General features: G+C 51.8%; 1 protein-coding gene across 3 annotated transcripts in view; it reads left to right on the forward strand.

The window, feature by feature from the left end:
• cpne7 (copine VII) overlaps positions 1–15025 on the forward strand; it is a 215499-nt gene that overhangs the window by 150356 nt on the left and 50118 nt on the right. For all 3 annotated transcript variants that reach the window (XM_038806484.1, XM_038806483.1, XM_038806486.1), the window contains 3 exons: positions 1543–1629; positions 2623–2682; positions 7452–7585. In XM_038806484.1, the coding sequence (XP_038662412.1) occupies positions 1543–1629; positions 2623–2682; positions 7452–7585 (281 nt within the window). The remainder of the gene's footprint in view (positions 1–1542; positions 1630–2622; positions 2683–7451; positions 7586–15025) is intronic.

Genomic DNA, 15025 nt, shown 5'->3' on the forward strand with positions numbered 1-15025 from the left:
TATTTAGCTGCACTATCCTCCTATTTCTAGCCTCACTGGTACATGGCACAGGGAGTAATCCTGAGATTACAACCACAGAGGTCCTGCTTTTTAGCTTATTGCCTAACTCTCTAAACTCCTTCTGCAGGACCTCATCACTCTTCCAGCCTACGTCGTTAGTACCCATGTCCTTTTAGTACATCTGGCTGTTCATCCTCCCCCTTCAGGATGTCCTGTGTTCATTCAGGGACATCCTTGTCCCTGGCACCAGGGAGGCAACGTACCATCCTGGAGTCTCTTTCCCGTCCACAGAAGCATCTATCTGTGCACCTAACTATAGAGTCCCCTATAACTATCACTCTCCTGCACTTTGCCCTCCCCTGCTGTGCAACAGAGCCAGTTGTGGTGCCACTGTTCAGGCTGCTTTTTGTTTCCCCCCGATTTTCCTGTGGATTAACTTTGCTGCAATGCAGGATCACATTATTCTTCTGGAGCAGTGTCTGCCATTAAGCTAGACTTGCCCCTGCGTGTCCCAGGTTTTGAAAATACTTTGCTATGGCAAGTTGCTGGAATTGTGAGCTGATTCCAGCGCATCGAGAGAAACTTGATTTCTGGGACCTGAGTGAACAGGGCAAACAGCTCCCCTTAACCAATTAGTTTGAAGGACAGCGGAAAGAACAGTGCAAGGGTAGAGAGGAAGTGTTAATTAGAGTGGGTGAATTCAATGTCAAATCAGCTGCAGAAAGAGAAATAAACAGAGGGAAAGAAAGATTGGATTAGAGAACGGGAGGAATAAAAGATAAAGGTAATTTACTGACACTCATTACACCATAAAAAGGTTACTTCGGCTGCAATAGACAAGACTTAACTCTTTGTGATGACTTTTAGTTTGTATCCATAAATATAACAACACCACGCCATTCAATTCATTTCACTAGCTTCAATTTTGTGAAGCTAAATGCAAAATGACGCGACTCGGAAAATGACCTTTGGATTTTTGAGTTAAGCCACCATCTGGGCACTTGCATGCAGCTGATGTGCCATTTGCTCATAAATAATGGCGGGCGTAATCTCACCGTTATTTTGACAGTAAAATCTGGGCCATTATTTGTGAAATCTGTGACTGCTGTCGCCCAGGCTGGCGTGGGTAAGGCGAGTAACAGATAATGTGCTGAATTTGTGAGGGTTGGTGTTGGTATTCAGAATTTAATTATTGCTCGTCTGTTCTACCAGTGATCAAGGTTTGAATTTCTGTTCCACCTGACACATCAGCTGTTCCACGTTATGATCTAAACTGTTAACGGTATTCCCCACTGTCAGTTGCTTTGTTCGATTTGATGACATGCACAGTGAATATTTAAATTAGTTTTCTTCCTACTTCAAGTAACACATTGCCTGTTTTTTGTGTGCATGGCAACCATTTTGTCAAGAATACACTTCTGAGCTCAAAGGTATATCACACGACAATTCAAAATACATTTACTTAATGTAACAGAGGATGTATGATGAGTATTACATTGGTTCGTATTAACATGTAGTAATCTGGCTGTTTATTTTAATCAGATCCATTGGGACTGTGTTAATCCAAAATATAAGGCAAAAAAGAGGCATTACAAGAACTCTGGAACTGTCATACTGAAAGATTGTAAGGTAAGGTAAAGTAGAATAATATAACCCTGGGATAGCATTGATTAATGCAAGGGGCAATCTAGAAGGGGCCTCCTGAAAAAAGCAACAGTCACGACACTTCAACAGTGACTGACGGGAAATGAAAACTGGCGCAGTGTGTAACAGGCTGCTGACGTTAACCAAAACCTTTTGATAATAAAGGTTAGGTTTTTATTTTTTACTGCAAGAAAGCACGGATTTGCTTGCAGCTGATGTCACTCAATTTTCTGATCTGAATTAGGCAAAAAAGCAAAACCAGTAAATCTGAATGCTTCACTTGTATCGGGTGTGAAACTTCCGATGTGTGTTCAAATACCGCTTAATTAGGAATAAAACACTGAATTAAAGAACGAAAGACTGAGAAAAGACTATGAAACACATCTATTCAACAGTCTGTGATTTTTGCAAGTAGTGTTATGCATTTTGTACAAGCAGCAGAGAATAAGATGTCATCTGAACTGACAGTAAAGATGAAATTCTGCTAAATGTGATTGTTAATTTGCCTTACTTTACTCAAGCTGTACAGCCACCAGAAAGCCATTAATAAGTGCAGCAAATCCCATTTAACATAGACTCCCTCGGCTATATCACAACTCCTTGCTGAACAGAGTTGGATTCAAACAATATGGGCGCTATTGCTACGATAACAATTTTACCGAGAATGATAATGATGTACGATGTCCACATGACTGGTATAGAATCAAAACCTTATTTCTCTCCATGCTTAAAGATGAGCTTTTAAGGAAATCGTTGCTCATTGTCATCCTGAAATGAGCTTCCTCATGCACCTCAATGATGAATTAAAAGCTATATCAGTCAGACGGACATGATGTAAAATGCATAAATGACAATTATCAATCTTGTACTTGGGTGACAGTTTTTTTTGTTCAAGGAAGATGCCAAGTTATTAGTCATTGTGTTCAAATGGTTGACTTCAACTCTCCTGGGCTAACTATGCATTTTTGTATTTTGAAGTTGCACAGGATCTATTCCTTTTTAGATTACATTATGGGCGGATGTCAGATTCACTTTACGGTAGGTGAATAGCTATTATGCTTTTAAAACTGCTTCCTAGTTATCCCTTGAAGATGAACGATTGAGAATCTTTACATTGTAGAAAGTGAGTGTACAGTGTGGGTTTGTTAAAGGTTTTCCTTTGACACTAATTATCCTTCTGGAAGAGTTATATTGCTTGTAATCTCTGGTTCTCAAACCAAGAGTTTTCTCGATATGAAAAGGTGAAACATTATCACTTGAATTTATTTTCGTTGAAATTAATGCAGGAGGAAGAGGAAAAAAGGTTGAATAGAATTGCAAAGTGAAAATAATTCTGGGTCTCAACATATTGAAAGATATTGAAAGATAGAGGAATGGCCACTGAATCCGAGCCCAGCTTTAATTGAACAGACATTTATTTCATTCAGGACCAAGGAAATTACTTAGATTTGGAAAGGCTTCAGTTGTTGCTAAATTGGCCATTTTTACACTGCCAAATGTACCTACTCTGTCAGTCTGGTACAATGGCGGGAGCATCTAGCAAAAGTGTTTTGCACAGCATTTTGATATTTTTGACAGCAGAGGAATAAGATCATTTATGCTAGAAAGGTTTTCCACATTGGCAACTATGCTCTCAGATCTAAACTTGTAGATTCAAGCAACCATATGAAACTTCTTTGAGTTTGCCTTTATTTCATACATGACCAGGCCTAGTTCTAAGTTTCTTTATGTATTTATCTCTTCACCATTAAATGTTTGCCAACTATAAATGGCTGTGCCATGTTAGATTGTGTGATTCCTATTTACAACAGGAAGTGAACACTTGCATCCTTTGTACATTAATGATATGGGGCATGATTCAGCGGCCTTGTCACGCCAACGTTGTATCTCTTGAGAGGGCTTTCGTGAAATTCGTGAAGCTTGAAAACTCTCTAGAGATTGAACGAAATCTTGCAAGGAGTCTGCACGTCCTCCCCGTGTGTGCGTGGGTTTCCTCCGGGTGCTCCGGTTTCCTCCCACAGTCCAAAGATGTGCGGGTTAGGTGGATTGGCCATGATAAATTGCCCGTAGTGTCCTAAAAAAAAGTAAGGTTAAGGGGGGGTTGTTGGGTTACGGGTATAGGGTGGATGCGTGGGTTTGAGTAGGGTGATCATTGCTCGGCACAACATTGAGGGCCGAAGGGCCTGTTCTGTGCTGTACTGTACTGTTCTATGTTCTATGTTAAGATATCGCCCTCTGGATCTCGCTCTCACTGGGCAAGATCCAGACATGCACATTTAAATAAACCATTGGGCTCATTTAAATATACATTTGCCGGATACACCCGCGGCTCGGGATTCACCAGCCGTGCCTGGGAGACCTTGCCAGAGCATCGTTTAGTATCTGTTCAAATGTGGAACACTTGCAACAGCACTTGGGGGTCTCCCAGGCCATTGGACACCCTGGGTGGTTGGGGACAGGGCAGGGTGGCACCTTGGCACTCTCCCTGGCACCTGGGCACTTTCACACAGCCAGTCTGGCAACCTGGCAGTCCCATCCAGGCACTCTTGCAATGCTAACCTGGCATTGCCAGAATGCCCAGGTGCCAGGTTGGCAATGCCAAGCGTCAGACTAGGGGGGTGGGTCCGATCTGCGGGGAGCCTGCGAGGAGCTGAAGCTGGCCAGCAGAAAATCACTGTATGGAAAGAATCTCCGCGAGGCCAAAAAAAGACTAATGCTGTTGAAAGCGGTGTCTTAACGTCAAGAAACACCCTGCAAAATGTGTCGTTCAGCAGACTTTAACCGAGTCCTCTGAATCGCATCTATGATTTTTAGTTGGGATGCAGTTGAAGAAATCCAACTGACAGAGAATTGCAAATCTCTAACTCTTTCTGTACTTTCATCGTTACAAGTTTCCTCATTTGATCATTTCAATATATGTGCACAGGCCCCAAAATTCCGCAGGTGAGTGAGGGCGTAAGGCAGGCCATCTTTTGCTGGGACGAAAGAAGGGAAATTTGGGGTAGGATTTGAATCTGCAAAGCTTCCGCCTGTAATGATGCATTTTCAGCGACTTCATCAGTGAACAGAAAGGGATTTATTTAGTGATCTTCAAGAGCTGCAGCATGTTTACAGCTAGCTGTAAAATATCTCTGCCGAGGTGATTCCCCACTCTGAGTCCTGATTGGTCACCAGGCCATTACTCTGCTGTGTTGCCCTGTGGTGTAAGTGATCCTAAGCACTGAATGACTGTACTTTAAGTGGCTAGAGAATTGTAGGATTTTTTTCAAGGTAGCTGGGACATTCAGATCTGCTCATAGTGCTGTCCGTACCCCATCTGACAGTGCCGAACATTACATCAACAGAAATAAATCCCACTCCCTGAACATTCAAGTGATTTGCAATGACCAATTTTTTTCATGTGTGAACTCGGGTATGATGGGTACGGCCGCCATGTTTTCATGCTCAGGTACTTGAATTCTTTGCTTGTTTTCAAAATCAGGAACAAGTGAGAGTCCAGGGGAAATTCTTCCCCGGCCTTGTGACACCCACCCACTGTTGCATTATTTCAGTTATTCAGCATCAGAGCCAGAGCTGTGTGAAAGCTAAAGAAATGCTTGCATATACAAGGAAACCTGCAGTATGACACTGCCACCATTTCAAGAATTGTGGTAGCCTATAATTGCCAGAAAATCCTAAAGGTTAAGATTCCAGAGGAGGAAGGAGAGGCAACAGTGAATCCAGAGACCAAAGACAGGAAGACAATGAACCCACCAGGTACCCAAACAAACGCAGCAAGTCAACTGCCAAGGAAGCTCATTCGAACTGCCTTCATTGCTCCTATTTGGAGAGGTTTGAAATGCTGGGCTTGGTTCTACTAGAATTTAGAAGAGTGAAGGGTGACTTGATTGACGTATATAAGATTGTTAAAGGTATTTACAAGATGGATGTGGCAATAATGTTCCCTCTTGTGGGTGAGTCCAGAGATAGGGGCAGTGTTTTAAAATGAGGGGACTCCCTTAGAGGACAGAGCTGAGGAGAATTCTTTTCTCTCAGAGGGTGGTGTGACTTTGGAACACTTTGCCTCAGAAGGCAATGGAAGTGGGTGATACTGAAGGCACGGGTAGATAGACTCTTGTTGGGCAATGGAGTCAAAGGGTATTGGGGGTAGATGGGAATGTGGAACTCAATGTAAACTGGTCAGCCAAGATCTTATCTAATGGTGGAGAAGGTTCAAGGGGCCGAATGGCCTACTTTATACATATGTTCGTATGTAATACAGCAAATCGCAGAGCAATACATTTTTTTAGTAAAAGCAGTCTATTCCTAAAATTACACGCTTTCTGCTGGCATCTATCAGTGTAAAAAAAAAATATGCCAACATTTGCTATTACTTTAATGATCACAAAAGATGCGATCCAATGGCACGCTGTGCCGGAAAAGCAGCCTGCCGTGGCGAAGCTTGGCCGGTTAAAGCCCGCAGACCCTGCACCCGGGATCTACCTGGCTCACAACACCTCGCGAGATCCAACGCAATGTAAATCCCACCCATTGTGGAGCAGGATCACTTTTTGGCAAATCTGCATATTAGAGCATGACAGCTAGCCTCACTCTAATGTGCAGATTCTTGAGGTACCTGAGGCTTCGGGGTTCATCCCCTTCATTTCAGAGACCTCCAGTGTGCGCCGTTCAGCACTGGTCATCACAAACGGGGACCAGACAGAAATGGCGCTCATGGGGGTCTTCCAGGGGATCGGAGGTTGTCAGCTGCTTGCCCTTTGGGCAGGGTGGTGCCTTGGCATCCTGGCAGTGCTCCTCCCAAGGTGCCCAGGTGGCACTGCTATGGTGCCCAGTTGACACTGCCAAGGTGCCATACTGGCATTTTTCTCAAGTGTGTGATCAGGCCGTTGGTTCCCTGTGTGGGTATTGGGGAGAATGTGGGGGCACTCAGGGCGAGGTCGGGGATCACTCTGGGGCCTCAGGGATTGGGGTGCCATTTAAAAATGGCATCCTGATGTCTCATTACAAGGGAGAGTTCCGGTGAGTGAAGCTCCCCAGTGTATAAAACAGGGCCTTGGCTATGCGGTCCTCGTTCAGGCCCCTTTTCCAACACAAGTCGCATTGAATAGCCATGTGTTCCTCAGCACTGCGAGCTCCGGGTAACACATGGCTAAACATACTCGGTGTGGGACTTTGTTCCCTTTTGGGGGAATCACGCCCATAGAGTATATGGTAACAACTGAACGAATGCACCCATACAGAACTTCCTACCTACTGTAAATCCATCCATCTCCTATTTTTGTCCTCCCCATCGCATCACAACTTTACAGACCTACCTTTGCCATCCTTTTCCGATTGACCAGTTGCCAACCAAGTGTTTAATCAGTGCTGGCCAGCAGCTGAAAGTGGGTTGAGTGAGTGCCGCCGTTCAGTGCTTGGTGGTACATGCAGGCTACTGATGTGCAGATTATAAACAAATATCCTTGTGATGTCAAACTCAAAGAGAATCATTTGATTTTTCTTAGCAACTATACACCAGTAAGTAGATTATAATTATATGAAATTGTAATCTGAGTTTATTAATTCTGTGAAATCTATTTGTGGATCTCAATGTTTTTTTGTAACTATTGGCTTCAGTGTTCTCTTTTCGTTTAGCAAGTGGCTCATGCCAAAGATTTCTGCTGCAGAAGATTTGTAATGGTGCTATTATCTTTGACATATTTTGTGTGCTTTTATTTAGAACATTATGCATCAGTATGCGATTCGGAAAAAAATGTAGCATCCAGAACATAGGGCTGTTAATTATGAGTTGCCACCTTCTATTTCAGGTAGCCATTGACTTCACAGCTTCAAATGGAGACCCACGAAACAGCTGCTCCTTGCATTACATCAATCCCTACCAACCCAATGAGTATCTGAAAGCACTGATCTCTGTCGGTGAAATATGTCAGGACTACGACAGGTACAGTTAACTATCCGCCAGAAAACAACCTCACCTCACATGCAAGCATGCTGTTCAGTTGTAATGGTGCTCGTTAAACTCTGTTGACATTTTCAATAAAGGGAAGCAAATATCTCCCATTTGGATTGTACAGAGAAAAGCATTAACACCTACATCGCACCTTGTTTGAATTTTTGTTTTACTTCCACCCAAGACATTTTTTTGTCCCAAATTTGCATTTCCAGAGCCAGAATGATTAACAAGGCAGCCTGGCCTCTTAGCAGGATAGAATAGCAAGCTTTCAGCTGAGGGAGAGAAAAAACTACAAAATCCCAGTGATTTACAGAAAAAAAATCATTGATTACTAGAATTTCTGCTGAATTTGACCAAAGTTGATATTGGATGTCAAGGTGAATTATAATCTGAGGCAATCATTTATTTATCGACAATGAAGGTGAAATTCTTCCATCTTGGGACAAAACCTGTGGCGGGAACGTCGAGTGTTTCCCGCTGCGGATGCCGGGAGGAAAATACGCCGAATCTTACAGCCTGACTTTAATAATTATGCAACTGGGGGTTTTACATCATTTTCTGTGGCAGGGCAGGCCTGATGGTGCGTAGTCCACCATCCTATCCAGGTGCCATATTCAGAAGGTACCCAACATCAATTGATCCACTATTGAAGTGAGGAAATGGGCCTCCTGAAAATGAAGATGGATTTCCGGGAGCACTCCGAGGCTGGAAGCTGGACTCCCCTCCAGGAGACTGAATCTGAAAGGTCGACCTGCAGATGCCCCCAACCCCCACCCACTGCTGCAGTGTTCCAGGGTAACTGGCAGTCTCCATCAGCCCCAGGCATAGTTCAGATGAGTCCCAGAAGCGTTTTCCCACTAGCGCTGTGGAGAATCAAGTATCGGATATCGGACCTTCATATTATCCCATTAGTGGGGTGCAAATAAGATTCATCCCGGCCTCCCGGTTTCTGGATCTGTCATGGTGGGCACCAGCGAACAATCACACACTGGGGTAAAACCAATTTTTGGGCCTCCCACTAAGTTCTTCCCCTCTGCCCACCATCAAACCCATCAATGATGCCATGAGAAAATTCCGCTCTAGGTAGTTCAAACCCATATATAAATCCGAGAAGAATACCATTTAATCTAGATCCTAAGAAATTAGTTGCTGGATTTTCCGTTGGCGGGATCCTCCGTTTCGCCGGAGGCACATTCACACCCGCGGGTTTCCCGATGGCGTGGGGTGGCCACATGGGAAACCTCATTGGCTGGCTGCGGGAACGAAGAATCCCGCCGCTGGCGGGAATGCGCTTTGCTGGAAAACAGGGCTGTCGGGACAGAGAATCCCGCTGCTGGTGGGGATGCGCCGCGCGGGAAAACAGGACTGTCAGGACGGAGAATCCCGCTGCTGGTGGGGACGCGTCACGCGGGAAAACAGGGCTGTCGGGACGGAGAATCCCGCTGCTGGGGGGGACACGCCGCGCGGGAAAACAGGGCTGACAGGACGGAGAATCCCGCTGCTGGTGGAGACGCGTCGCGTGGGAAAACAGGGCCGGCGTGACGGAGAATCCCGCTGCTGGTGGGGACGTGCCGCGTGGGAAAACAGGGCTGTCGTGACGGAGAATCCCGCTGCTGGTGGGGTCGAGTCGCGCGGGAAAACAGGGCTGTCAGGACAGAGAATCCCGCTGCTGGTGGGGACGCGTCGCGTGGGAAAACAGGGCTGTCGGGACGGAGAATCCCGCTGCTGGTGGGGACGCGTCGCGTGGGAAAACAGGGCTGTCGGGACGGAGAATCCCGCTGCTGGTGGGGTCGAGTCGCGCGGGAAAACAGGGCTGTCAGGACGGAGAATCCCGCTGCTGGTGGGGACGCGCCTCCTGGGAAAACAGGGCTGTCGGGACGGAGAATCCCGCTGCTGGTGGGGTCGAGTCGCGCGGGAAAACAGGGCTGTCGGGACGGAGAATCCCGCTGCTGGTGGGGACGCGCCGCGTGGGAAAACAGGGCTGTCGGGACGGAGAATCCCGCTGCTGGTGGGGACACGCCGCGAGGGAAAACAGGGCTGTCGGGACGGAGAATCCCGCTGCTGGTGGGGACGCGTCGCGTGGGAAAACAGGGCTGTCGGGACGGAGAATCCCGCTGCTGGTGGGGTCGAGCCGCGTGGGAAAACAGGGCTGTCGGGATGGAGAATCCCGCTGCTGGTGGGGTCGAGTCGCGCGGGAAAACAGGGCTGTCGGATGGAGAATCCCGCTGCTGGTGGGGACACGCCGCGCGGGAAAACAGGGCTGTCGGATGGAGAATCCCGCTGCTGGTGGGGATGCGCCGCGTGGGAAAACAGGGCTGTCGGGACGGAGAATCCCGCTGCTGGTGGGGACACGCCGCGTGGGAAAACAGGGCTGTCGTGACGGAGAATCCCGCTGCTGGTGGGGTCGAGTCGCGCGGGAAAACAGGGCTGTCAGGACAGAGAATCCCGCTGCTGGTGGGGTCGAGTCGCGCGGGAAAACAGGGCTGTCGGGACGGAGAATCCCGCTGCTGGTGGGGTCGAGCCGCGTGGGAAAACAGGGCTGTCGGGATGGAGAATCCCGCTGCTGGTGGGGTCGAGTCGCGCGGGAAAACAGGGCTGTCGGATGGAGAATCCCGCTGCTGGTGGGGACACGCCGCGTGGGAAAACAGGACTGTCGGGACGGAGAATCCCGCTGCTGGTGGGGACGCGCCTCGCGGGAAAACAGGGCTGTCGGGACGGAGAATCCCGCTGCTGGTGGGGACACGCCGCGTGGGAAAACAGGACTGTCGGGACGGAGAATCCCGCTGCTGGTGGGGACGCGCCTCGCGGGAAAACAGGGCTGTCGGGATGGAGAATCCCGCTGCTGGTGGGGACACACCGCACGGGAAAACAGGGCTGTCGGGACGGAGAATCCCGCTGCTGGTGGGGACACACCGCACGGGAAAACAGGGCTGTCGGGACGGAGAATCCCGCTGCTGGTGGGGACACACCGCACGGGAAAACAGGGCTGTCGGGACAGAGAATCCCGCTGCTGGGGGGGACACGCCGCGTGGGAAGACAGGGCTGTCGGATGGAGAATCTCGCTGCTGGTGGGGACGCGCCGCGTGGGAAAACAGGGCTGTCGGGACAGAGAATCCCGCTGCTGGTGGGGACACGCCGCGTGGGAAAACAGGGCTGTCGGGACGGAGAATCCCCCTGCTGGTGGAGACGCGCCGCGTGGGAAGACAGGGCTGTCGGGATGGAGAATCTCGCAGCTGGTGGGGACGCGCCTCGCGGGAAAACAGGGCTGTCGGGACGGAGAATCCCGCTGCTGGTGGGGACACGCCGCGCGGGAAAACAGGGCTGTCGGGACGGAGAATCCCGCTGCTGGGGGGGACACGCCACGCGGGAAAACAGGGCTGTCGGGACGGAGAATCCCGCTGCTGGTGGGGACGCGTCATGTGGGAAAACAGGGCTGTCGGGACAGAGAATCCCGCTGCTGGGGGGGACGCGCCTCGCGGGAAAACAGGGCTGTCGGGACAGAGAATCCCGCTGCTGGGGGGGGACACGCCGCGTGGGAAAACAGGGCTGTCGGGACGGAGAATCCCACTGCTGGTGGGGACGCGCCTCGCGGGAAAACAGGGCCGGCGTGACGGAGAATCCCACTGCTGGTGGGGACGCGCCTCGCGGGAAAACAGGGCTGTCGGGACGGAGAATCCCGCTGCTGGTGGGGATGCGCCTCGCGGGAAAACAGGGCTGTCAGGACAGAGAATCCCGCTGCTGGTGGGGACACGCCGTGTGGGAAAACAGGGCTGTCGGATGGAGAATCCCGCTGCTGGTGGGGACACGCCGTGTGGGAAAACAGGGCTGTCGGGACAGAGAATCCCGCTGCTGGGGGGGACACGCCGCGTGGGAAGACAGGGCTGTCGGATGGAGAATCCCGCTGCTGGTGGGGACGCGCCGCGTGGGAAAACAGGGCTGTCGGGACGGAGAATCCCGCTGCTGGTGGGGACGCGCCGCGTGGGAAAACAGGGCTGTCGGGACGGAGAATCCCGCTGCTGGTGGGGACACGCCGCGTGGGAAAACAGGGCTGTCGGGACGGAGAATCCCGCTGCTGGTGGGGACGCGTCGCGTGGGAAAACAGGGCTGTCGGGACGGAGAATCCCGCTGCTGGTGGGGTCGAGCCGCGTGGGAAAACAGGGCTGTCGGGATGGAGAATCCCGCTGCTGGTGGGGTCGAGTCGCGCGGGAAAACAGGGCTGTCGGATGGAGAATCCCGCTGCTGGTGGGGACACGCCGCGTGGGAAAACAGGGCTGTCGGATGGAGAATCCCGCTGCTGGTGGGGATGCGCCGCGTGGGAAAACAGGGCTGTCGGGACGGAGAATCCCGCTGCTGGTGGGGACACGCCGCGTGGGAAAACAGGGCTGTCGTGACGGAGAATCCCGCTGCTGGTGGGGTCGAGTCGCGCGGGAAAACAGGGCTGTCAGGACGGAGAATCCCGCTGCTGGTGGGGTCGAGTCGCGCGGGAAAACAGGGCTGTCGGGACGGAGAATCCCGCTGCTGGTGGGGTCGAGCCGCGTGGGAAAACAGGGCTGTCGGGATGGAGAATCCCGCTGCTGGTGGGGTCGAGTCGCGCGGGAAAACAGGGCTGTCGGATGGAGAATCCCGCTGCTGGTGGGGACACGCCGCGTGGGAAAACAGGACTGTCGGGACGGAGAATCCCGCTGCTGGTGGGGACGCGCCTCGCGGGGAAAACAGGGCTGTCGGGACGGAGAATCCCGCTGCTGGTGGGGACACGCCGCGTGGGAAAACAGGACTGTCGGGACGGAGAATCCCGCTGCTGGTGGGGACGCGCCTCGCGGGAAAACAGGGCTGTCGGGATGGAGAATCCCGCTGCTGGTGGGGACACACCGCACGGGAAAACAGGGCTGTCGGGACGGAGAATCCCGCTGCTGGTGGGGACACGCCGTGTGGGAAAACAGGGCTGTCGGGACGGAGAATCCCGCTGCTGGTGGGGACACGCCGTGTGGGAAAACAGGGCTGTCGGGACGGAGAATCCCCCTGCTGGTGGGGACACGCCGCGCGGGAAAACAGGGCTGTCGGATGGAGAATCCCGCTGCTGGTGGAGACGCGCCGCGTGGGAAGACAGGGCTGTCGGGATGGAGAATCTCGCAGCTGGTGGGGACGCGCCTCGCGGGAAAACAGGGCTGTCGGGACGGAGAATCCCGCTGCTGGTGGGGACACGCCGCGCGGGAAAACAGGGCTGTCGGGACGGAGAATCCCGCTGCTGGGGGGGACACGCCACGCGGGAAAACAGGGCTGTCGGGACGGAGAATCCCGCTGCTGGTGGGGACGCGTCATGTGGGAAAACAGGGCTGTCGGGACAGAGAATCCCGCTGCTGGGGGGGACGCGCCTCGCGGGAAAACAGGGCTGTCGGGACAGAGAATCCCGCTGCTGGGGGGGGACACGCCGCGTGGGAAAACAGGGCTGTCGGGACGGAGAATCCCACTGCTGGTGGGGACGCGCCTCGCGGGAAAACAGGGCCGGCGTGACGGAGAATCCCACTGCTGGTGGGGACGCGCCTCGCGGGAAAACAGGGCTGTCGGGACGGAGAATCCCGCTGCTGGTGGGGATGCGCCTCGCGGGAAAACAGGGCTGTCAGGACAGAGAATCCCGCTGCTGGTGGGGACACGCCGTGTGGGAAAACAGGGCTGTCGGATGGAGAATCCCGCTGCTGGTGGGGACACGCCGTGTGGGAAAACAGGGCTGTCGGGACAGAGAATCCCGCTGCTGGGGGGGACACGCCGCGTGGGAAGACAGGGCTGTCGGATGGAGAATCCCGCTGCTGGTGGGGACGCGCCGCGTGGGAAAACAGGGCTGTCGGGACGGAGAATCCCGCTGCTGGTGGGGACGCCGCGTGGGAAAACAGGGCTGTCGTGACGGAGAATCCCGCAGCTGGGGGGGACGCGCCGCGTGGGAAAACAGGGCTGTCGGGACGGAGAATCCCGCTGCTGGTGGGGACGCGCCACGTGGGAAAACAGGCCTGTCGGGACGGAGAATCCCGCTGCTGGTGGGGACACGCCGCGTGGGAAAACAGGGCTGTCGGGACGGAGAATCCCGCTGCTGGTGGGGACACGCCGCGTGGGAAAACAGGGCAGTCGGGACGGAGAATCCCGCTGCTGGAGACACGCCGCGTGGGAAAACAGGCCTGTCGGGACGGAGAATCCCGCTGCTGGGGGGGACACGCCGCGTGGGAAAACAGGGCAGTCGGGACGGAGAATCCCGCTGCTGGTGGGGACACGCCGCGTGGGAAAACAGGGCTGTCGGGACGGAGAATCCCGCTGCTGGTGGGGACGCGCCACGTGGGAAAACAGGGCTGTCGGGACGGAGAATCCCGCTGCTGGTGGGGACACGCCGCGTGGGAAAACAGGGCTGTCGTGACGGAGAATCCCGCTGCTGGGGGACACACGCCGCGTGGGAAAACAGGGCTGTCAGGACGGAGAATCCCGCTGCTGGGGGGGACACGCCGCGTGGGAAAACAGGGCTGTCGGATGGAGAATCCCGAGACCTTTCAAGATATTCGCTTATGTGTGCTTAGCATGTTTGCATGAAATTCATTTTTTGCTAGATTAACAGAGATTGATTATTTAATGAAGTAAAGCCTCCATTGAAATGTAGAACAAAGACATTTTGTTTATGATACAACTTGAAGAGTGAACTTTCAAGACAATAATTTACCACCATGCTGTGTAACTATTTTCCTCACTGCTGGCCATGTACATTGTCTCCTGTAATTGCTCAGTTTAAGGGATGACAATGTCCCTTTATGAGTTCCTTCAAGGGATTGGTAGGGTAATAAGCCATATTCTTGAGAGTGACTGTAGGTATCTATTTGTATTCGAGATAAACAATAAGCATACACAATGTTGTCTGAGGGGGAACAACTCTGTATCAAACATGAGGCAGGTGCGGGGGCAGGTCTCAAGTCTGCTTCCATCGGGATGGGAATTGAACCCATGCTGTTGCCGTTATTCTGAACCATATGCTGGCCAGCTGAGCTCACCGGCCCCTCCTGGGACGAGAGACTGTTGCCATTTCAAGTTTCTAGTGTAGCTAATGGCATCCATTAGGTTCCCAGTAATCCTCACTCACAGTCTCCGGGGATGACACACTCAGTGCAAAACCCATATTTAAGATTTTAAAATGCATTAGAATTGATGAACCATAAATTACTAAAACTTTCAGGCAGGATGTGGCTAAGATTTTGAGAGGAAAATTCAACCAGCCCTAATTTCTACTCTTGAAACATCTAACTATTTCATGGATACAACTTTCGGTGGGATTGTAAAACAGATGGTGGTGAATTGACCAGTGATACATCCCACACACTTTTCATTGCCGCTGAAGTTTTATGTCCTGATGTGGTTGAGCATTCTGCATTATATCTCCCAGTGTAATTACAGTTAAGT

This window comes from Scyliorhinus canicula, chromosome 9 (assembly GCF_902713615.1).
Source record: "Scyliorhinus canicula chromosome 9, sScyCan1.1, whole genome shotgun sequence".
Classification (NCBI taxonomy): domain Eukaryota; kingdom Metazoa; phylum Chordata; class Chondrichthyes; order Carcharhiniformes; family Scyliorhinidae; genus Scyliorhinus; species Scyliorhinus canicula.